Here is a 25,581-nt window from a genome sequence, read left to right as displayed (position 1 = left end):
AAACAAATTATTTTCTTTTCTTTATTACACATCTTTATTTTTTTTATAACAACAGTAACAGTTTTTTTTTATTATTTATTTTTGTTTTATATTTTAATTTTATTAAATTTGTATACCAGTTTGGAAGGGTTTTTTTTTTTATTCTCTACTTTTTTTTATTCTTTATTATTTTTGTGTTCACAATCTTTGCAGGTCCTCCGTTATTTTTTTTTCCATCTCACCGAACCAGCGAACGATTTTTTTAGGGGGAAGAGGTAAGTTGGTTTCATTTAAGAAAAGCCCCTCGCCCCAACAACTTCAATGTAACAATATATTTTATATACAGTAGTAGTGTTAAATGGAATTCAAAATTAATTTATTTGAATCATATATCTCATTTTGAAAGCTTATTCGAAGTTAATTAATCATACATTTATTTATTTGTTTTTGTTTGTGAGTTCTTGTTTGAATAGAAAATTTTTTACACGTAAATAAATCATACTTCCAAAGATTTTTTTTTCTCAAATTTACTTTTAAAATTATTTATTCATAATTATTATAATCTGCTGGTTATTATAATTATTTATTTATATTTAATTCATTAAATAATAATAATAAGCAGAAAGATAAATAAAATACTGCGATAAAATAAGGATTTGTTTTTAAACTTATTTGAAAAGACGACCCTTTGTTGTGTTTTCAAGTTACTAAAATCCTCAATGCTGCTTATTTTGTTACTAATAAAACCATATATAAAGACCTAAATGTTCCTTATGTAACCGATCTAGCCTGAACCCGATATCATTCCTTCCATTATAAACTCTCTAAACCCACTCGTTTCTAACCTTGCATCCTCTTCCATTCCTGGCAATCCTCCGAGGCGCCTGAAAAGAAGATGGCCTCGTGACCTTATATTGTGAAATGTTTTTAGAGTTTTACTACTGGGTAGTTTCTCTACATGCTGCATCATATCATTATGATCTGATTTCAAATTTGCTTGTTGTATTTATACAGTTTTAAATATCAATAAATAAATAAAAAAAAGTTACTATAAGTTGTGCTACATGCTAAAAAATATACATTATCAAGATAATAATAAAAATAATCCCACCCGATAACACATTGAGTTTCAAATGCCGCCAAAATATTATTTGCCAAATAGCTATGCTTTAACGGATTTACCAAGCCAATATCAATCAATTTGTAATAAAACTTTACGAGGTAAGCTGTAAAGACTTTCCACTTACTAATTTACGCTTAAAAAGTGATAGTCGTAATGATAATAATAACAGAGATTAAAAAAGAAATTAATTTTTCATTTAACGACTATCGTAGTATAAAACCATTTATATGTTTTCAAATAGTCATTCTAAGTAAAATTATATGTTAAATGTATAATACTTATGAAGGTTTCCTATATCTAGAAATATTTGTAAAAGTGGTTGTGAAGACATCCATTAAAAAGTAATAACAATTTAAGGGGAATTTTTCCTGGTTATTTAAACCTGGAATTGGTTGTTAAATAAATTTTTAGTTTCTCTACATGCTGTATCATCGTTATGTCATTATGATCAAATTGCTTGTATTTTTTATACAGTTGTAAATATCAATAAATAAATAAATTTTAATGCATTGGATTTTTATTCTATGATTTAACTGAACAAAACAACCTAAGTATACACAATGCATCTTTGGCTAAAATAAATATAAGACCAGTATACTTGAGTTTCCCGTTTTTTTTTTAAGAAGGTAATCTGGTACACTTCCTATTTCTGCTTGAAATAGAGTAAATATATTTTTTTAATTCTGGTCTCTGAGGGACAATTTTTTTTTTAACGTATTCTTTTAAACTAATACAAATTAAAATTCGACAAAGTTATTTGATTTGAAAAGTAAAACGAGTATACAGAAAATAAATCTCCTTTCTTTTCATCTTCATTGTCCTCTGTCATAAACAAAACGTTCCTCACCGGAGACCTTGAGATGCGTTCCGCACGAGCCCCCACTCAGAGGAACTGTCGTACGCTAATGACACAGGGCGGTATCTTGCAATTGCAGTGGCGATAGAAATTAGAGCAACATTGGCCTATGAGTATTCATTATGCAGGATCAATTGGATTTACTCGCCCAGTTAGCAAATAACTGAAGTGTACATCAATTGACATGTTAGCAACTTTTCCCGGTTTAATGATTTCTCATATCTGGTTTGTGTAACTCGTTAAAACTTGTCAAGATCTTTAGGTGCTTCCACACTATGGTATATTTGCAGTATGCTTATCCAGTATGTGGTAAAGCTTGCTTTATAATCTGTCTGCACTTGGTCTTAGTAGTTTTTCCTCGTTGAGTTCTGGTTGCTTATTTCTGTATGTGTGATGATAATATTTTACTAGGTGGAATGTATGAGTATTCAGTAATACAAAACGCTGGAATTTTTTCTCGCGATTTTTATCAAATCTATATTTAAAGATTTAAAAAAAAAATAATAATAAGTTAAATCTGTAATGCTACAACCCATGAAGGGTCAAGGGTGTTGTGCTCTGTAAAGAAGTACTGTTATTATACCGACGGTTGTACGGTTATAACGGCAAGGAGTTGATTTGGTCAGAATCATGTTCAACCGTCAGATTGTTACCCAATTAAGGGTACCCACTTAATGAGGCTGGGAAGGTTCCGGACAAACAGGATAGACTCACGGCTACTGTGAAACATAAAATAATTATCTGCCACAACCGGATTCGAACTCGAACCCTTGGAGTTAGTAGATGTCTTACCATTGAGCTCCCCGTTTCCATATTTGAAGGAGGAATAAAAACTCGCAAAAATATTGACTATCTAACCCTGCAGTTTTTAAAATATTACGATTAATAAATACTGAACTACTAATTGATTTAATAAATTATTATTACACTGTTAAAAAACCTGAAATGTTTATGTCGTCTTCTTTTGTTAAAAGATAAAACAGTTTCGAGCTCCACCTCGTGATAGAACTGAAGAGGTTGAGAAGATAGCGTCAGATGTTGACGATTTCTATTCAGAGACCAAAAATATTGAAAGTGATGGATGGGCTTTGTCGAGCAGCAGTTGGGTCAAACCACGCGATGTTGGGCAAAAAGTAATTGGACTGCTATTTAATTTAAGTTAGTAATTGCGATTACATTGGTTGGACTATTAATTGTAATTTAATTCCCCTGGTTTCTTCTTACAGTAATTCGAAAGTAATTGTACCTACAACTGTAATATTTACCCAACACTGAAACTAAGACTAAAAAGAACCAATAGGGAAAAGGTTGATTTTTTTCGTAATATTTGGGCGCCAAAAATTTTCAAATCAAAACATAAATACCTTTATAAAAAATACTAAAACAACAATCATATAAAGGGGCCACGATATCAAATTTAAAAAATTTAAATTGAATTTTAATTTCATTCAAAAAACATTTTTTGTCGAAGAAATATATCATGCCGTTAAAATATAGGAAACAGGAAACATGTTTAAAAACATATTTATTATTGAGTTGCAGATGGTTGACCGTAGATTTATGATTGTTGAAGTTTGTCGGGGGGTGCGGTCAGCAAAGAACAACATAAATAAACAAAACAATATTTATTTAGTTTATTCCGACGTTTCGACCTGAGTTTCAGGTCTTCATCAGGGGTTATGGCGTAGAAGGTAGGCCTAAAACTGGGCCATAACTTACGTTATAACTTAGGTTACGTATAACTTGGGCCATAACTTAAACAGTTTTAGGCCTACCTTCTACGCCATAACCCCTGATGAAGACCTGAAAATCAGGTCGAAACGTCAGCATAAAATAAATAAATATTGTTTTGTTTATTTATGTTGTTCTTTGCTGACCGCACCCCCCGACAAACTTCTCCAATCATATTTATTATTATTTCTTAATATTTTTTAACTCTTTTCTTTGGAGACAAAAGGATTTTTATTTCATTCAACACTGATAACTTCTTCTGAGATTTGTTTCAAAGGATCTGTGAAAAAAGTAATGAAAGCAGAAGCTTAATTTTTTTGAAAAATCAACGCCCTGAATATTGCACCTTTAATTTTGAAGAGGAAAAGAAACGCTATTTCAATTTAAAAGATCGTTGCATGCTAAAGGGCCATACTTTAAGAACTTTTCGAGGTTACACGACTTGATTAAAAAATCTAATTTTTTTTTTTCAGATCAAAAAGCTCGAAATGTACAATAATTTTCTTTTATAGATATACTTCTTAAAAAAAGTTTTTATTTTAATTCTCTAAAATTTAACTTCAGTGGCGAACTGCTCTTTTAACATTTAGCGATTCATTGATACATACGTTAATAGTTACTGATGTTTACTTAATTTATTGGACCATTTCAAACGAAACTTTATCTTTACGTTTTCTAGGAATACTCTACTTCCCACAGATCACATTTATTCTTCATTATTTTATCGATCAATATGGCAGAAAGTTCTGTTACCAGCATCCAATATTGTTTTAGGCGTAATTGTTGGGCCAATTTGTCAACCTAATCTGAAAGAGGGACCCCGAAGTTAACTGATCCGGTAAGCGGAGATAGAGGAAGTTGGTCCTTCAACCGTTCATCGATTGATCCCACACCATTCTATCCGTTCGCTGTAAATCAGGATTTAAGGTCATTAATTATAAAATCGTCTTAGTATTGGATATTTATTAATAAAAACTTTTTACTGCTAGGATAAGGCATTTTACAAATTTTCAATTATTTTGAAGTCTTATATCTTAAAATCATATTGAGTGGGCTCAGAAACTCGAAACTCGTGACCTAAAGTCATAAGGAAAGAAAAATCCCAACATTTTAGTTACAATCAAAGAATAGAGGTACTCCATCATTAATTCATCAGTGGTTTGTAGCTGAGCGATTATCTCGTCACTGCCGGCAGTGCCGGTTCGAATCAGGCCTGGGAAGTCGGATTTCTGTGGCGGTCCACAAAATAAAAACTCGACCTCTCCCCGCCATGGTTAGAATAAGGTAGTTACATTACCTCTAGATATACCCCCCACCCCTCTCCGTTAGTCAAAAATAACAGAAAAGATAATTTATTCATTCTTTTTTTACGGCTAAGTGAATAATTCAACAACACCTATAAATATAATATAACTTGTTATTTAATGTTCAAAATTCAAATTTTGATTCTAAATAAAATTTATAATTGATATTTTCATTTCTAAAATTATCTTGTCTCTTATATGATATGATGCCGAATTTGAAATTAATAGTGTCATAGAAATATTTTGATTTTGGTGTTCAGATAAGGGGAGGGGGATATTCTGTGCATTAAATTTTAATTCAATTCAAAGAATGATAACCAAAACCTTCATTTGTTACTTAATAAAGTTTGCATTTAAAGAATCTAGAACAATATTCCGGATTTTATGTGAAGATCCGCACTTTTTTTCAATTGTTCCTAAGTAAATCCAAAACTGCGCTCTTGGCAGAATAGATACATGATAGACAGTGTTTTAAAAAAACAAAGCCTTGTTTTTTAAAGTCGATAAAATTTAATGCAATTTTAAATCAAAAATATTTTTTTAAATAAATCATACCATTTGATTATTAAGTTTCAACAATCAAGGACAATCTAATAATTAACAGTTTATTATACACTCATTTGTAACAATTTTAACAACAACATTATTATTAATAATGTAGCATACCTTAAATATAAATTTACACTTCATATGCAAAATTTAATCCTTGCCAATCAAAAATTCTTTTCAAATATTGACCATATGTATAATGTGCGAACTATAAGGAACTAAATTGAAGTAAATTTAATTAACTTTCATTTCAGTCCTAAACCGGATGCTCAGGATTAATGTTTCTCTTAATAATGGCCAGAAATATTAGCTAGTTGAATTTGAGAAAAAAAATATATGTACTTATTAATTTCTTTATTAAATCTTTATAAACAGAAGAATAAATCTACAAATACAAATTGGTTGCATTGAGCGCGGAAAAAAGTGCTTAAAAATTATAATGTTCAAGTGGTAATTATAAAATTTTGATTACATTGTAATAAAATTTATATGAAATTAGTATTTCGTTTAATACACCCGGTTTTCGTTGTTTATTTATTCTGTTTATTATAATTTAATAACAAATAACATGAAAATGTTTTTTCTCTAATTCTAATTCTTATCCGCTATTTTCAAGTGTTTAAGCTGTTGAGCATTATTTTATAGGCTAAAATTGAAGATAATTAAATTTACATCAAATTCGTTCTATATCGTGTTGTTCTCGTGACATATTTTGATTTTTTGGAGAAAATTGTCGACTTCGAGGAGCTTTATCTTGTAAATTAGTGATTGTGGAGAGCTCATTTAGGTTTTAAATTGAGGTAAAATTCTTCCTGTTCAATTTTACTTATTTTGTATTTCGGAAGAAAAAAAAATCACTTATAGAGAACCAAGTACCAAAGTCCAGTTTAAATATTGTTGTTCTGTTCCTATGGTTCAAATTTGATTTATTAAAACAATAAAAAAATTTATTGCTTTAATTACAATTCGTGCTCCCGATTTTTATCCATCTATGACCCGAACCTTAACCCTGAAATGGGTACCGAACCCGGAAGCCGAAGTAATCTGTTTTGCCTCCTCTCCCCGAGGGTGCGCCTTTTAGAGACCGATAACTAAATCTTGGCAAGTTGTAATGGCAGGAAGGCTACAAATTGGATTGCCTCGAGTAGATTCATTTAGTGCCTACCAGAGTGCTCTGCCTCACTTCGTTATATCTGTCGCCACTTGGCGGAAAAAGTCCATTACCTACTCATATTTGATTTTCTTCCATAAAAAAAAAAAAAAACGACAGATCTGTCCTTAAGTCTAAAAATGTTTTTATCGGGAATATTCTTTGAATGAGGGAATAATTCAAAATCTTTCTATATGATTATTTATAGAATAGACCATTTACTGGTAATCTAAGAAGGCAATCCTTCCCAGGAAACCCGCCCCATTAAAACCTAGCTCAATTAAAGTTTTCCGTTTTAAGTTAAATCGAGAAACATTTAACGGCAGTATTGGTATCGTGCAAAATTTCCGGTTCTAGTTTTCAACGGAAATTCACGAGAATAGGTTTTACAATTTTTTAGGATGTAATCAAAAATGGCTCTAATTATTTTAATTAAAATAATTGAATCATTGTACAATGAAGTTTGGTCTTTAATACTAGGAAGGTCTTATCTTCATTGAAATAGTATTACTGAACTTAAATACCGAACTTAGTACAAATCTTCTTCTAAAGTTACTTTAATTTTGCATATTTGAAAAAAATAACCCCTCTCACTGTAAACAATAATCAACAATAGAAATGGAAATAAAATATAAAAGAATTAATTAAATAATTATTTGAGAACATAAAATTATAGACAGGAGTTCGGATCGGTGATGAAATCGCCCGATGTTTTCCATTTTCCATTCAGCTTCGTTATCTTTTGTTAAACTGTTATATTCTTGGTAGGAACAATGTTGACATTCGTCAGTTTTACTTCGAGAAACCTTAGAAGTACAAGAACCTTCACCGTAAGTTTTTATTATTTATTATAATTAATAAATTATAAATAACACTGAAAAATTATTGGACTTTTGTCTACATCAACTCTTCAAATTTAGGCGCGTCTACTGATACAGCCCCTAACTTAGTTAAGCGCGCACTTGGATTGATTATTCGGTGCCTTTGTTTCGTAACATTGTTGTGCTAGCAGCGGAATCCTCATCCACATCCTAGTTTTGAGGACAGGTTCCTTTTCATTCAAGTCCACAAACATTCACGAAAATTAACTGCCATTCTCGAGGATATCGATCACCACTTTTATGGCTGAAAAAAAAATTTGAATTGCGAATAGAATATAATTTATTCGACGCCTTTAAAGTCAGCGATATTTTTTTATTAATTTTTGAAACAGCCTCGTAAAATTACTTTGCTAACTTCGCCAATAACTTTTCTTTTTTTAGGCTTCTCTTTGTATACGTTTTTTAGGCCGTCCCATCAACATATATTGATTCGAAGCTTCTCATAAACGTATATTGATTGAGGCTTCCAATAAACATATATTGATTTGAAGTTTCTCTCAACATATATTGATTTTAAGGTGGAATCAGTAGTCTGTATAGAATATAACTGAGCCGAGAAGGCGGAAAAAGGCCACCCGAAGTTAGAATAGTTAGTTTTTAAATTAACTTTTTTTTATCTCTGTACCTAAAATTATTTATACACAATTTTATTTTAATTTATGAAGTGTGGCCACACCTTTTTTTGGCCAATATATGTTGTAAAATTAAAATTACCTTATAATTGTTCTAAAGGAACCTAGTTCCAGAATAATTAACTATTTTTCATTTCAAATATGAAGAACATGGACAGGGGTTCGGTCAAAAAGAACAATAATAGTTTACAACTATTTATTATCCGACGTTTCGTCCCACATTTTAGGGCTTCGTCAGGACTGTTCAAGGTTTACACACTTTCCATGAGAATAGAATGAAATGAACAAAATAGAATGAAAAGTCTATTTTTCATTTCAATATTTCTCTCGAAATTCAATTCCTCCGCTTAATTTTATCTCGCAGCTATAAGGCTCCAGTTTTCCTATATAAGGTTGCTTAAAAATGCATTTTGAGTCACTTTTATCGTGCATTTACCTGTTTAAACCTTTCAGCTGACACTCAAATTAACAAAATAGTTCTAACTATAAATCGTCGCAAAACTATTTGGTGCCGGACTGCAGGACCCATCCAAAGGTTCTCGCGGCCTACCTATGGTACGCGGAACACCGATTGGTAACTATATAGTTCCTAGGGGGGAGAGAGGATTTATTGAACATCGATCTAGCTTAAGATGTAAAATACACCTATAATATATTAATAGCAAATATCTTTTCTCATTTGCTGATATCTCTGTTTATATCTTCATTTTACATTAACATTTTTATTTGTTATAGGATGGAACTACTCCATTGATACTTTCCGCAGCCAATGGCCACTTTGAGTGTGTCGGTGAGCTCCTGGAGCAGGGGGCAGATCCCACGGCCAGGAGGCATGTGAGTATCTTTCTGTGTATGCTACTAGTACAAGAGCCCGGTACAAAAAAAGGACTTATTTCACCCCAATTTTTGATTAATTTAATAAGAACTATGTTTAATTAATTTTCATAATTGATGAATCCGCCAAGTATAGTTAGGAATATTATAACCCACAACCTCCAGACTGCCATGAAACACCGAAACATAACTATCCTCATCCTCCTAGATTTCTCCAAAGCAATTGACATGGTTGACCACAACATTTAAACAACGAAATCTTCCTCTATCCAACAGTGTTTTGCACTGGTTTCAATCCTTCCTTTCCGATCGATCCTGATAAACCTCCATCAATGACTCGACCCCTCACTTGTGGTGTCCCTCAGGATTCATCGCCAACCTTTTCGCTATCTACATCAATGACCTTCCCATTCTTATCCAACATTCTAAATACCATTGTACGCTGATGATTTCCAAACTAATCTTTCCTTCCCACCTTCTACCCATTGGGTGCCACAAAGAAGCTTCAAGAAGACTCGAATCGAATTAGTCACGGCACAAGAAAACAAGCTTGAGTTGAATGCAGAGAAGACTGAGGTAATCGTAATAGGATCCAATCACCTCCTGAAAACTATTCCTCATATTCCAACCTTATTCCTTAACAAAAATCTAATACGATTCCACCCATACGTTAAAAGCCTTGGCGTCTCTATAGACCAAATTCTCTCCTGGAAAAACCACGTCTCCGACATTTCCCGTCGTACCTTATCCACCCTAAAGTGGGTACCCTCTTGGTCACCTTGTTCCTTTTGAAACCCGTTGCCTCCTTGTTACTTCCTTAATATTCCCCCACTCCGATTATTGCTGGGTGGTTTACGGGGGTGTCTCCGGAGATCTCGAAGCAAAATTAAAATCATTTTTATTTTGTATTTTACTCAAAGGCTCTAAAGCCTAATTTTGACGCCTGTGTATTATTCTAGGTGATCAATCCCAGTATAAACAAAGATGATTATTATTATTGTTGTTATTATTATTATTATTATTATTATTATAGTACGTTAAACTAGCTTGGTTTTGGGTGCTTGCAGACATCTTTACATCTAATACCTGAGATATATTTTTTCATAAATCCAAAAAGTTTGTTGGATTTGTTTACTTTCTGCTTAAACCCGATTCAGGTCAGAGTGAGATGTTGAGGAAATGAGTAATTTTGCGCTAGGTCCAGTGGGGGCGTTGAGAGAGTTAGTGAGTAATTGGTCGCTTCGTGTCTCATTCAATTCTCAATTTTCAACGCCCCTGGTATTGTACTATGTACTACGAGAGTATTTTTAGTTATTACTGTAAAAATGAGAATATAAAATATGGAATATTTGTATTTCTAGTTATTTATGAAATTATTTTATTTTATTCACTATTTTTATTCTAACAGTAAACATTTTTAGCAAAAGATTATTGAAGTTCATTTTACCTACACAAATTCAAAGTGATGTGTGTCCCTGTTTTAAATTGCTATATTCTGAGTTTTTATTTCCATATTCATATTTCCGTTGAATGATATTATCTGCCCTAAGTAAATGTAAAAAATGTATAAAGTTCGGACGTGTAAATATCGGTACATATCATCGTAAATATATCCTAAAGATCTTTAAGTGCAACCTATCACTAGATCTTATAATCCAAGTTTTGACCACATGTGTGTATCCCCCATATGTTCTCTATGGGGCTCAAACTTAGGTGCTAACAAAAAAAAAAACTTGGTCTGAGACTGAATACCATGCGAATTCAGCTTCTATGGAGTTTAATGTCTATTAAGAAACGAGAAAGAATAAAAAATGAAGAGATTCTTAAAAATGTAGACATTATAAGTTTAAGGGTTAAGGCCCACCTGTTAAATGGAGTTGGACTGGGCATTTGGCCAGAATGAAAGATGATAGATGGACCAAGGTTTGCATGTAGTGGATTCCGAGAGAGGACAGCAGAAAAAGGGGGCAACCACATCGCAGGTGGAGAACTGACACAGTGCCTAGGCGAAAACTCTAGTGGCTGGTTGCGAGGGACAAATCCAGGTGGAAATAAGTTATAAACAATATTTAGTTTTGTTTCCCTTTCGGTGTATGGTTGTGAGGACTCTGTTTTGTTATTTATGTTTTTGTATATTTATCTATGTTTATCTTTCTTCTATCCTGCTATAGCCAATTACTATGAATTCCTTCATATGGGAGAAGCTTTTTTCAATACTGATGCCAATAAAGCTGTTATTATTATTATTATTTGTTATTATCAAGTTTATTGGTTACGGTGAAGTAATTTTTAGATGTAAAAAATATTAATTTTCAAATTAATATAATAGCTAGTCCTCGCCCAGGTATCATTTGTTAACAATATTGTATAATTTCATTTTGTATGAAATTTCAAATTACATTTAGTTAATGGGTAGAAGCCGAAGGTGTAGTTATAGTTTCATTGAGTCCTTTGTTCGCTTTGTGATTCACATTTATTAATTAAATGCACATAATAGCAATTAGGTGATGGGGGTCACTTCGGAGGAATTGAAACTATTCGACCGCTTAATGCACGCGAAACGTGTTTTCCGTTGGCTCTATCATAAATTTCAGCTACAATGTATAGTTGAAATAATGGAAAGTTTTTAAATGATCATCTTAATCAAAACTTTATCTTTTTTTTTTTAAATAAATTATAAATCATTGAAGCATTTTTATTCATGTAGTTGATGTTGGTTCTAGTCATTACATGAGCATTGGTAAGAAGTTTAATTTAGTTAATGTAATGTGTTTCTATTCATTGCCTATGGATTACTTTTGACAATAGATTAATCATATCATTGACAACAGATAGACTATGTTATTTATGTTTCGAGTTATGTTTATCACTTCATCTTCCTGTTGCAGACAGGAACGACTGCCTTGTTCTTCGCAGCACAGTCAGGATATGTGGAGATAGCAAGCCTCCTGTTAAGGCATGGGACTCCTGTTGACATACCCAGTGTGGTAAGTTCTTTAATTTACTTTTATTTATTTCTATATAATTAACTTATTATTCATCAAAATTATTGATTTAAAAAAATCCTTAGGAGCACATTAAATCCACATTTTTTTAATGTGGTCCAGTGAAAGGGCGTTCTAAGAATGTGGAGAATACATAAATAATTAAACAATATAACTTCTATGAATAAATTATAAAAAAAATTTAAATAATGTGGGTTTAAATTGGTCCCAAGAATTTTTTAATCCAACATCTTGATTAATATTTGATAATTTAATTAATAATATTTTATAATTTACTTGTTTAATATTGATAATTTACTTATTCAACTATAATTACATATTTACTATTCAACCTATTATAATTATTTCACTTGATATATTCAATGCCACCTCATATTATATTGGGATTTAGCAGCTTCGTTCTAATTCTAAACATATTGTGATATGTGAACATATAGGCATTATCTTCCTAATTTTACATGCCTAATTTTAAATTTGAAAATATTAAATGATGATGTGTGATCCAATAATTTTATTGAAATAATATTGTTATGGTCCTCTAAATGTTACATGCAATATTCGAGAATCTCAGTAAAAAAATTTTAACAACTGGAGAATTTATTACTTAAAAAAAAAATTCTTTGGTTCATAGATAAAATCCAAAACCATCCAAGTCCATATTCGCTTTTTTAAATAATTTAATTAACATTTTGGTCACTAGATTTTAACGACGTAAATGAATATCTTCCAAAACCAGTTAAATAATATTTCGCTGTACTATAATAGTGACATTTTGCATTTCTGGGAGCGATTTTTAATTTATGTATTTATATTGAATATATTGCAACGCAAAGTATTTAGATTGTGAAATATTTGTATAGTGATGCCCCAAACTGTCTCTGTATCTATACCAGATATCAATGAATTACTTTTAAAACTATTCCAAAAACTTAGTTTAGAATTACTTCCTTTCATGTACCTGACAATCTTTTAATTATTTAATTAAATATGAATTTATTGTTTAATGTTTTGCTAATTAATACCAATTAATAACCGAGTGGATAAACTATTTAATTTGATTGAGGGCCATGAAAAAAGTTAATGTTAGCCGTTAGCCCTATGATGATATCTGTTCCTTCCTGTGTTGTAAATATTTAAAAAGGTGCGGTCGATATAAGTCCAGTGAAGTACTGCTGTGTGGCGTATCCCCCGGTTACTGATTGAAATGCCTGTTAGCGCCTTTAGAGTTGCGGATGTTTGTTTCCTTTTGTGTATAACATTAAATTAATTAGGGCTTGAACGACCAATTAGTTTATTTGCCGAAGCAATCAACATCATAAACTTACCTTACATAACAGCAGTTGATAATAATTCTAAAATGAACATAAAAAATTGAACTATATGCTTATAAAAACTTTTTTTAAATTATTTTGTTTATTTAGAAATAAAATGTATTTTGTTTAATTTTTTACATTAAATAGGTATATATTTTTTAAATGTATACCACTTTTTATTTTATATTTCTCATAGTTTTGAAAAATGGAGTACAGAACGGTATAATCCTATTCTTAGATTAATATTAAAAACGTTTGTAGACAAAAAAATCCACTTTAGTAAACTGAACTGAAATCGAACGATAAAAAAATCATTAATTATATTAATATCAAATGACATTAAACATATACATATATGTACATACATCTCCAATCTGTACTGACTCATTCGAAATAATAAGTATTTACTCAGTTGTACAAGTGTTTTAGATAAAATCAGATGAATCATCTTGTTTGATTATTTTAATTGTTTCGTGTGGATTTAAAAATAACTGGGAGCTATTAATTTTTTTTTTAATATTTTTTTTATTCTCTTCAGGAGCTAAAGTTAACCAAAATAGTGGGAAAAAATTATAACTGTACGTTATTGAGAGAATAAAATATTTTTTTAAAAATAAAGCCATACTTGTACTTCAGATGTGTAAGTAGGGCAGAAGATTTTAAAATTTCAAATTTTCTTAATTATTTCAATTCTGATTCCTATCATTTTTGAGTCGGGCACGCATTAAATCTAAAAAGTTTGTATCTACTCAATAATTACTCCTTTTTTTTCTCCAAATGCTGTTCGTCAAATATACAACATAAATACATTTAGACGCCATCTTTTAATCTCCTTCTTAAAAAAAAAAATAAAAAGGCCTACTATGTTATTGCTGTTCCTTATTTCAAAAAGCTGTCGTTAAGTATTAAACAGTTTTTTAACTATACTACGAACAGTTTGTCAAATTACTTCATCTAGATGTAACCTAGAGTTGAGGTGAACACAGGGACGAAATTACGAACTTCGGTTCTTAGCATTTATTGCGTTTGTTGCTAAATATTCGTCCACACGATGCGTCCAGTATTGAGAATTTATTGCTATTTATAATCGATAAATATTCGAGGTTTAGATAATTTTAAAAATTATTAATACAATTCTATCAGATCTATCATTTTCATAAGTTATATAAAGATACATATATCGTATATACTAGTGAAAAGTGGAAGGTTGGAAGGTGATGAAGAATAATACCTTTGACAAATAGTGTTTCAAGGCCCCTATTACCAACGTCCGAAGGGTTCGAACGATCTTCATCCATAAGTTGTCTGGGCTTTAGACGACAGGCAATAACTCAAACATAAAAGACTTTATATATAAGAAGATGTTGTTGCTTCTGCTCAACCTTTACCTTTGAACAGCCCAGATGAAGCCCCGCAAAGTGGGGCGAAACGTCGGAAAATAAATAGTTGTAAACTATTTTTGTTTCTTTTGTATCTTTTTAGCCCTGATGAAGCCCTACAAAGTGGGGCGAAACGTCGGAAAATAAATAGTTGTAAACTATTTTTGTTTTTATATGTTTGTTAATAGTTGACCGTAAAAATTGATATATAAGAAGATGGTCAGGATTGCGGTCAAAAGTGAAACAAAAATAGTTTACATCTATTTATTTTCCGACGTTTCGCCCCACTTTGTAGGGCTAAAAAGATACAAAATGATACAATGATAAGAATAAAAATACAAAGATAAGATACAATGATAAGAATAAAAATACAAAGATAAGATACAATGATAAGAATAAAAATACAAAGATAAGATACAATGATAAGAATAAAAACAAGTAACAATGGCAAGAGTAAAAATTTCTTAATAAAAATACGTAAAATATAAAGCAAAAAAAGTACAGGAGATCCAGATAAAACAAAAACAATACGGGAAAGAAAGAAAAAAAATATAGAGATAAAATAAACGTCATGAAAGAATAATAAAAATAAAAATAAATAATAATAATGATATAAAATGACAATAAATGAGGCAAAGAGCAAGTCAGGACAACTCTCTTTGCCTCATTTATTGTCATTTTATATCATTATTATTATTATTTTTATTTTTATTATTCTTTCATGACGTTTATTTTATCTCTATGTATTTCTTTCTCCACCCGTATTGTTTTTGTTTTATGTGCATCTCCTGTACTTTTTTAGCTTTATATTTTACGTATTTTTATTAAGAAATTTTTACTCTTGCCATTGTTACTTGTTTTTATTCTTATCATTGTATCATTTTGTATCTTTTTAGCCCTGATGAAGCCCTGCAAAGTGGGGCGAAACGTCGGGAAAAAAATAGTTGTAAACTATTTTTGTTTCACTCTTGACCGCAACCCTGACCATCTTCTTACATATTTTTGTTTCTCTTTTGACCGCAACCCTGACCATCTTCTTATATATCAATTTTTACGGTCAACTATATATATACATATATAAAAAACTTTACTATCCTATTGGTTGCATTTACTGAAAAATATTATATAAGTTATTATTTTATTAATTTATTTTTTATTGAATTTTAATTTAAATTGACTTTCCATAACATACATTATTATTACTTCATCTTGTACAAATATATGATATAATATATGAGTATATATATAATTATTAATATCATTAATAAAGTATACTATAGGGTTAGTAATGTTAGTAAGATGAAATAAGATAAATATAATTTTATAAATTGAAGCAATAGAGATAATACACGAAATTAATTATCACAAAATAAACAAATCACATAACATATTCTTTAACAGCACGACCCTAGATCGCAGCCATACGTAGAAAGTGCGCTATGTGTCCTACGACATATATTTTTAAACAGTGCTTATACCATTGTTACGGGCACCCAGCGTTTCTCCATGAGCTTGTGAGTTACATTACCAAAATGAAATTGAGTGATAGGTTGATGTTTTATTGTTAAATTTATTTAAAAAAAAATGTTTATCTTGTATATTTGTTTATAAATAAAAGAAAATAAATTAATTAAATATAATGTTTACGAGCTCAAGCAATACATTATCTTTTAAACATCGATGTTAAATTAATTAGATTAATAAACAATTATGCTTTAATTAACAATTATGTAGGAATTTGAATACCTCTATTTTTTAAATAAAATAAACTGTCAATATTATCGATTATATGATTATATCAAATCTTCTGGACATTTTTCTAATTAATTTCACTACTTTACTTTAGGTGATATATATCTTCCTGTATAAAGTTATTCTTCAGTTAAATGACATCAGATGGATTAACTGTTCTTCAAACTCGTCTGTCATGTTCTTTCATCTATGGGATATTGTATTGGTTTTATGTTTAGATTAGAACTTATTTTTTTTAACAAAACATAAATGAAGCAAATACTTACAATGTATTCTTAAAGTGTGTAACAGTAATAGTATGTGTTTTAATTACTTACTTGAATCACACTTATTAATTCGGTAGAATTTCCGACAAATTCTGTATATTATAAATTCAGAATTTTCGCATTAACATTGATTAATGAGTGTCTTTAAATCATTTGTTCCCAACCGAGGTATTTTTAATTACTTCTTAGGATAACATTTATAATTTATTATCCTCACATTGTATAATCTAGCATTTCACTGTAATCCAAACACTAACATTGTATGCTACCTTTAATAGAACTTGTATATTGTAATGTACATTATTATAAAGTAATTGTATCTTGTAAGCCACTTGAAACTTAGCCAATCTGCTAAAACATTATTAAAGTGATCCTACATAACATTACCTTAAGTATGTTTGCCTATTCGATCACTTTCACATTAACGACGCAGCATAACCTTACATTGTTCTAGTTGTCCCATCTTTACAAGTTGTTAAGATGAACGCGTTCCGGGTCGTTATATTCCTGTTTTCGAAACTATATTTTCATTTTATTGATTTTTTTTATCTACGTTTATTTTCTATTTAACTAGAAAAAATTAATGATGAGGAAGTTATAAGCGAGGTTAAAGGCGGTAAATGCCTATTATTTTCTGTTAACAAGATGCTTTGAATATTTACTGCTAGATTATTTCTTCTCGATTTCTATAAAGGTAAGATTATAATTATTGTATAATTGTGTATAATTTTGGTATACACTGTCTATATGTACAGTTTGGTATTCATATATAATTTCAAATCCGGCTGTGACAAATAATCACATATTCTGTTACTGTAGCCGTGAGTCAACACTGTGGGTTCGGGCGCTCTCCGGATTTCACTCAGCCTCATGAAGTGGGTACCCTTAATTGGAGATAAATCTGGCGGTTGAGCGTGATTCTGACCACATCACCTCCTTGCACAACCGTTGGTCTGGTAACTGTACACTCTTACAAAGTACTGCACCCCTGGCTCTTCATGAGATGCTGCTGTATAGATTAATTTTTTACACCTAAATTGGATTTATCTTTCTATTTTAAAATGTCATATATTATTTTATTCTACTTTTATTGGCAAGAGAAAATCTATATTATGTTTGAATAAAGGAACATCGATTTTTTTCAGATAATTTTTAAATCAAAATTTTATTTTACTTAGTTCCGCTGACTCCCAGGTTTTCTAATTAATTTTAGATAGTGGTGTTTAGTTTTTCTTCATATCCATAAATTTTTCTCTTTTAAAAAATAATAAATATATTGTGTAAATATCAAAATACTGTAAACTAGCTGCTTTTTCGCTCGTTTACACTTTATGGATGCTGAGGTATAAATTCCTTACTTTTCTGACTCCTGTAAAAGGAAAGGTGAAAAAAAAAATTAAAAATAGTTTAAAATCTGGCGAGAAGAACCTTCTTTTTTTAGTGTTCAATAAAATATTGGGACCATTGAAGGATAAGAGAAGTGGAACAAGAAAACTGCATTACCCCAAATTGTGTTTGAGGGTGCAAGGTATGAACTAATTCCTAAAAATTAAGAAAAACTTATCCGATGGGTAATCCTTTAGGGATAAACCGAAAAGTAGCAGGGAGTATTGCATTAAGGGTTATATTTTTATAAGTTACATACAAACTTATATTTTTATAAGTTACATTAGTTAAACATATTTTAGACCTATGTGTATATTTCATATATACATTTACTATTCCATAGCTTTTTTATTTAATTTTATTTAAATTTTTATAATTTTATTTAGCTAATATTAGATTAAATCTTAGAATTTCGTTACATACCACCAAGTGCTTGATTCATGGAAGCCCATTATAGTTTACATTAGAAGGATGCAGGATTATTTATTATTATGTAAAAGATTTCCAAAGGCAATCCATTAACAAGTACATATACGATGGAAAGTAGCATTGTATTGGTTGTAAAAAAATAAAAATTCCCTTACTGAAATGGGCTCTGTGTTAAGCCTGATTAGGAACACCTCAACCAAATACAGTAGCGGCCAATACAACAGTCCAAATGGAACCCGGGTAGTGAAAACAAGTACAGAAAATGGAAGGGCAAACAGTATATCACTGAGTCAATAAGATTAATTGACTCGGCCACAAACTGCTGTCCACTCCACGCCGGCAATCTGTTATCCATGTCCGTGGGTCGTGAGTGGTAGCAGTCAGTATTAGAGGTAAAAGTTTATAAATATATATTTTATGTAAATAGGTTTCTTATAAAAATCCGAAAACAGTATAAGTAAAAAAAAAATGATCAGGAAAAGAGCGAAATTCACATTAATTTTTGTACGGCATATGATGTACGAAATAGTATCTAATAAAATCATTGAAGTATGTTCTTAAAAGTGGCAAATAATTTGAGTGAAATGTCTCGAATCTGGTGGGAAAGAATCCTTATCGTAGGGGCAAGTGTTGTCCTAGGAATATTCGCCTCAGGAGTGTGTTCGACCTTAGGTACGCTACTGAGGTTACCTCTGTGTATTATTATCAAATTCATATAACAATCTAATAATCCAATCCCTGAGCAGAGAGGTCGAATGTCATTTATTGCTTCTACTTGGAAATAAAATGAAACCTCACAGCATAGTTTTGAATTATTGTATTTTAGGTTAGTGCCGTCCGTAGTTCAGGTAGTTGAGGCACAGAACTGTTGACGGCGCCGGTTCGAATCCGGCCTGGGGGGGTGGACTTTCGTGGCGGGTCAGCAAATGAAAAACTTGACCCTACACCATGGTTAGAATAGTTTAGTCTCCTCTAGATAACTCCCCCTCCATCCGTATGTCAGAAATGATCCGGAAGAACAAATGATTAATGAATGAACATTCAAATTTTTTTTGGTTAAATAAGATTTATTTCTAAGTAATCGAATCTTTGGTTCATTCTTGCATCTATCCTCCTGTCCAGTATCACACAAGTCGTTTTAACTAAGGCAAAGGCTGAAGGTAAAGTATCTTGGATAGCTAGATGTCGTTAAGTTAGTATGTTCCAAAAAAATGAAAGTATAGGATCTAAATAAATTAGAAAAAAAATAATTGATCCTTTTTTTTTTTTAATAACACATTACTCAGTCTTTTCTCTTCTTTATAAGAAAATAGGTTTTACTTTTCTCCTTCTCTCATTAACAAATGATTCTTATGTAACAAGTCTTTATTAAAACTGTGTTGTACAAAGTTTAATTCAAAAATTAATTATAGAATGTATCGTTTGTTTGTTTTTTGTTTACTGGCGCCAAACTTCATTGGTCATCAACGCCATTATATTTTATTTAATGTTGCTTATATTCGTTTAATTTTATTTATTTTTTAATTTGATTATTTATTATTTTATTTTATTTTTTTCTTCCGTTCAATATTATATTTTTGTCAGTAAATGTTGTGATTTTAAAAACTGAAACACTAATTCTATTGTTTTATCTTCGTCTCCTAGGGTTTTTGAAATATCTGGGTTTAGTCCTAAGCTATTGAGGTGAATGTAATGCATAGTACATAAAATGTATTTTTATCTATTATGGACTAAATAAAAAGAATTATCTATTGACAGTTTTGTAATTTTACTTATTATTTTCAACAATATACCTTTTGTAATCTATAAAGAAAAACAATTACCCTTTCTCCTCATCATTTGATATTTAAATATGTTGTCGAATTATCAGATACCCACCCCTATATTTAAGTTTAAATTATAATCAAGGATTTATGTTGCAGGATGGAGGTACCCCGCTGTTCGTTGCCTGCCAGTACGCGCACCTGGAGATGATTCAACTCCTTATCAAGCATGGGGCCAACGTCAATGCACAAATGAAAGTAAGCTTCCACTAAAATATAAAACTATAATTAAGTATTCTTTTAAAATTTTGTTTGGTTAATACTTCTGCTAACCACATTTTATTTTATATATTGCCTTGAAATATCGGATTTCTCCACCTCTATAATGTTTATTTTTTTTAGAAAAAAGTATGTAAAATATCATGTTAATAAATAAAAATCTATTGTGGTGTGTGCATCACAAAACTTTCTCCCAATTCTCTTATCACATTAGTAGCTCGATTAGAGATTGATAATTGTGTTGAGTTAATCTGTAATTAAAAATTTTATAATTTAATGGAAAAGTGACAAAATGATAAGTTTTTAAATTGTTGGATCAGAGGTGTAAATTTATAATTAAGATTGTTGGGATGAACAAGTTGATCGAAAAGTTGACTGAGAAGAAATAATAAAAGATCTGTATAAATTCCATATGTAACCAATCTAGCCCTAACCACATATCATTCCTTCCATTATAAACAGTCTAACAACCCAAACCCACTAGTTTCTAACCTTGCTTCCTCTTCCATTCCTGACAATCCTCCGAGGCGCCTGAAGAAGATGGCCTGAAGACCCTCTAGTGTAAAAACGTTATTAGAGTTCTGCTACCAATGGGTAGTTTCTATACACGCCTGTATCAATCCATTATAAACTTACAGCAAATTTACTAAATGGATTGTTATGTACAGTTGTAAATCTCAATAAAGATATTTTTTTAAAAAATGTATATTTTACCATTCTTCATTACTATTAAAAATTTGTGGTGGCTAATTATTTCAAATAAACAAAATTAAAAGTGCTTTATAAGAAGCCATTTTGGAAATTTGGCATTCAATCCCTGTCAAACTATTTCAATGACATATTTGATATTTAAAAACATAACTAATCATTTGAGCCGTTTTTGAAAAAATCGATCGTATAAAGTTGTTATTCCGATTTTGAATTATAACAAAAAACTGCTATAACATCTCAGGCATACGCGTGACATAAATATATAATTTTTAGTAATTATAAAAAAATATCCATATTGTCTCATTTTTTAAAAATTATTTTAACACTCTAACGTTTCGGCCATTCCGGCCATTTTTATGGATCTATAAATAAAAATTGTTTAAATATAATCTATTCATTAAAAATTAATTTAAAAAAAATCATGAAAATATAATTTTTTTATATTTATTAACGACATTTCGTTACACACACAATTATGTGAGATTTGGTTATTTGAATCCTGGTAACCTCAAAACGTGTATTTACGTCGAAAATTCGATTTAAAAATTTTTACTATCGCAATACTTCCCCTTTCTATATATTCCATGTTTTAAGTGAAAGTAAACACATATTTAATTATATAGAGGACGTTGGAGAAAATATATCTTCTTTTTAATTGTTTAACGACAGAAATGGTTGACAATAGAAACAAGTTTTACTGAACCATTTGGGTCTGGTGTGGACAAGGAACCATTTAGCTTCCCGTTGTTGTTTGTCAGTTTTGTATTAGGATTTCATAAATATGTTAATGTGAGATCCTAAAATCATAAATAATTTTACATACTATTAACAGTGACAGACAGTTTACCTTTAAAGGTTGAAGTTTTATCTTCAGCAGCTTAGCATTCATTTATCTTCGAGTTTTAAATGGTTTTGAAGTTTCGTTGTCATTTATTTTATTTATTTCTAAGTCTTCTCTTCCTACGTTTTTCTTTTTCGTGTCAAGCCCACATAGGCTTGCTGAAGATACAGCTATACTTTTGTATAAATTTGTTGGTCGGATTAGATCATTCCTTGTCGAAAGTAACACTCAATTATAGTTGATCATATTATTCAGTGAGACAGGTGAACCAATCGTATACCTACTTTTCTTCCTACGTAGGGTCTAAACGCCGTTTCGAAAGGATAAAACTTGACATTATCTTCCCACTTACGACTCAATTCTTCCTTCTAAAATTGATCGATGGCCTTGAATTCATAATCTATTTAGTTCGTGGTTTATGGTCTTGGACGCAGCTCTCATATTTCGCATCCTTTAGTCACTACTTATATCCTATAATTCTTAATCGATACAGATTTTGACTACCTATAATTCCGCCCTAGTTGGTATTCTTTTTGATACTTTATGTTCTCCACAATTCTAAAGCCCGATACTCTTTATGGTTCGTTTATAACGGTTCAGTTGTTCAGGAGATCGAAAGTTACTGAGTAAAAGTGGACAGTAATGACATTTTAAATAATTTTTGTGCTCAAAATGTTACTAAAACAAAATATACTAATTGTTGTATAAGATTAATAAGTAATGTATAAGTATAATTGTAATAAAAGGTTATAATATATATTATGACAGTAATAGAGAAGATTATAATGATGAAATCATAAAAAATAACAAACAAGCTTATAGAGATAATTTAGGCGAATATAACTATCAATGTAGTTTCATTAAATAATAAAAGTAAAAGATAACATTAATTTGTAAACAATAAAAAATATTAATTTAATCATAAATTGTTAACCCATGATAATGATAATGATGTGATAACAATAAACGAAGAAGGAACCCAATTCTTCTAAAAATTATTTTACAAGCAATCATCAAAAAATGAAGCCATGTGGGTAATTAACATAGCTTAATCTATTCATTTAATAATGTAATCAAAATAGACAAAATTAATTCCTACCTATCTATTCAATGTACGTATGCCATGTTTATTTTAATTTGTTTATATATTTATTCATGACTTCGCTTATTTATTATTTGTTCATGTTTGACTGACTAAAACTGGAAGTTTTAACTTTGAATGATTCTATAAATTTATAAATTAAATTGAATATTTATGAGGGCCGGCTCACTGGTAAAAAAGAATGTGAGGTATACAATAGTTAAGTTGATAGAATAGAAAGGTAATATAACTTAGTTATAAAACATAGAACAATTATGATATTTAGTTATAATGGAAGTAAATAAGCATTATAACTTTGTTGATTACTTTACGTTAGTTTTTATATTTTATATGATAAGACTGATGAGTATCCTCTGTTCTATAGCAACTAAATATTAAGTAATTGAATTAAGTTTCATTAATAGTTATTTGTTTAATGCTATTAACTGTCTTTATTCGGGAAGCACGCCATGGTATATTCCTAAATAAAGCAGTTCTCTACATTTTTAGTTTAAAAAGTAATATAATGATACAGACAGTCTGCTGAAATTGGCATTAAATTTTACTTTTATTTCTTAATTAATATTATATTTACAAATGTAATTCCATTTTCATTTATACGTATTTATACATTTATCATTGGTAATGTTACAATTTAAATAAATATTTTTCTAGTCTAAAAACTCTTATCAGGCTCTATTTTTTTGTATGCTTGAAAGAAAGCAAACTTTATTATTTATTACACGACATTTATTATTTATTTTTTCTAATGAATTATCAATAACAGTTGTTTCTTTAGATAGGTCCTCTAAAAGAAGTACTATTTTTCCACACTAAATTATTGAATTTTTCCCATGCCTAGACCAATGTAAAAGAAAACAAAGATCTATTTATAAACCGTCTTATACGGAGGCCGGTTGTATCATTAAAGTTTAAACTACGGTTAGTGAAATCTCGGGTAAAATCAATAATTATGAGGCAATAGTGTTAATGTAATATAGAAAAATTCCTTCTTCAAACAAATCCTTTTTTACAGTTTTCTGGTGAAGAACTTTTTCAGCGATTTCGACAGTCAGGATGTTGAATCAATTTTTGAGGGTTAAAGGACCCTCCATTTCTAACATTAGCGATAGGAATTGCGGGTTTTAGCAATTATCTCAGTTTCAGGTAACCTGGTTAACAGAACAAGTGACCAGAAGCAGATCATTAAGTTACCGACTTTTACTAAACTGTTGGGCTAATCTAAGTTCTAAAACTCTTAGTTTTACTAGAGATAAGTGCAATCGGACCATAGGAAGGTTATAAAAACATTCTAAAATTTTTGTTAAAACCATTTATAATGGTTGTGTCAAATAAAATGTTTAAAGATATTAACTTTTATTAATAGTTATTAATTTAGTGCTATTAAATGTTTATTAATTATGAAACAAATATACAAATATCTATGGCTCTAGTAACCAGGTAACTCAATTTATTAAATAAAATCTCAATTGATACGTTACCTTTGCGTTTTTATTTGGGTAGAGGGATAAAATAAGGGATATTTAAGTTCTGGCTGAGGGAAATTTTTAAAAATAAGGTGGAAACGCTGGTGGCAGCCATTCCGTTATCCAGTGCTGCAACAGAGGTTCCGCGGAAGTCCAAGATCCGGATGCCGGAAGCCGCTGCCATCCTGTTATGAATACTTGACTCAAGTGTGGGTTATTGATTAGGACGTCCTGTTTATCTTTAGCGGTGCAGGTAAGGTAGTCTGGTCTTCTTTGTATAATTTATTTATAATGAAGTAAAGATTTTGGGAAATTTAGATAGTACTTTCTAAAAATAAAAATCATTTATAGTAAATATATATATATATAGTTGAGAAGATGGTCAGGGTTGCGGTCAAAAGTGAAACAAAAATAGTTTACAACTATTTATTTTCCGACGTTTCGTCCCACTTTGCAGGGCTTCATCAGGGCTAAAAAGATACAAAATGATACAATGACAAGAATAAAAATACAATGATAAGAATAAAAACAAGTAACAATGGCAAGAGTAAATATCGAAATAAAACCGTTAAACAGTTTGCTAGCTACCTCCTCCCCACTCCTCCACGCTTCCGCTTCATTGTTTCTTTCTGTTCAACCGATTCCTCTGAACAGGTATGTTGTCCTGACTTGCTCTTCGCTCATTTTATATCATTATTATTATTTATTTATTTATTTTTATTTTTATTATTCTTTCATGACGTTTATTTTATCTCTATATATATAATTTTTTTTTCTCTTTTTTTTCCCCGTGTTGTTTTTGTTTATATGCATCTCCTGTACTTTTTTAGCTTTATATTTTACGTATTTT

The 25,581-nt window shown here is 30.3% G+C and overlaps 1 protein-coding gene across 1 annotated transcript in view; it reads left to right on the top strand.

Moving 5' to 3' along the window:
• The window catches only part of LOC106677411 (ankyrin repeat domain-containing protein 29), a gene marked incomplete at its 5' end in the record, with an annotated part of 65,321 nt that overhangs the window by 30,428 nt on the left and 9,312 nt on the right, over nucleotides 1–25,581 (top strand). The window contains 3 exon segments of the mRNA XM_067045597.1: nucleotides 8,941–9,039; nucleotides 11,928–12,026; nucleotides 20,492–20,590. Coding sequence (XP_066901698.1) covers nucleotides 8,941–9,039; nucleotides 11,928–12,026; nucleotides 20,492–20,590 — 297 coding nt within the window.

The sequence above is a fragment of the Halyomorpha halys genome, unplaced genomic scaffold, assembly GCF_000696795.3.
Source record: "Halyomorpha halys isolate HHAL.00 unplaced genomic scaffold, Hhal_1.1 Scaffold98.1, whole genome shotgun sequence".
Lineage (NCBI taxonomy): Eukaryota > Metazoa > Arthropoda > Insecta > Hemiptera > Pentatomidae > Halyomorpha > Halyomorpha halys.
Note: the sequence above shows the minus strand (reverse complement) of the source record. Positions and strands in the feature narration are given on the sequence as shown.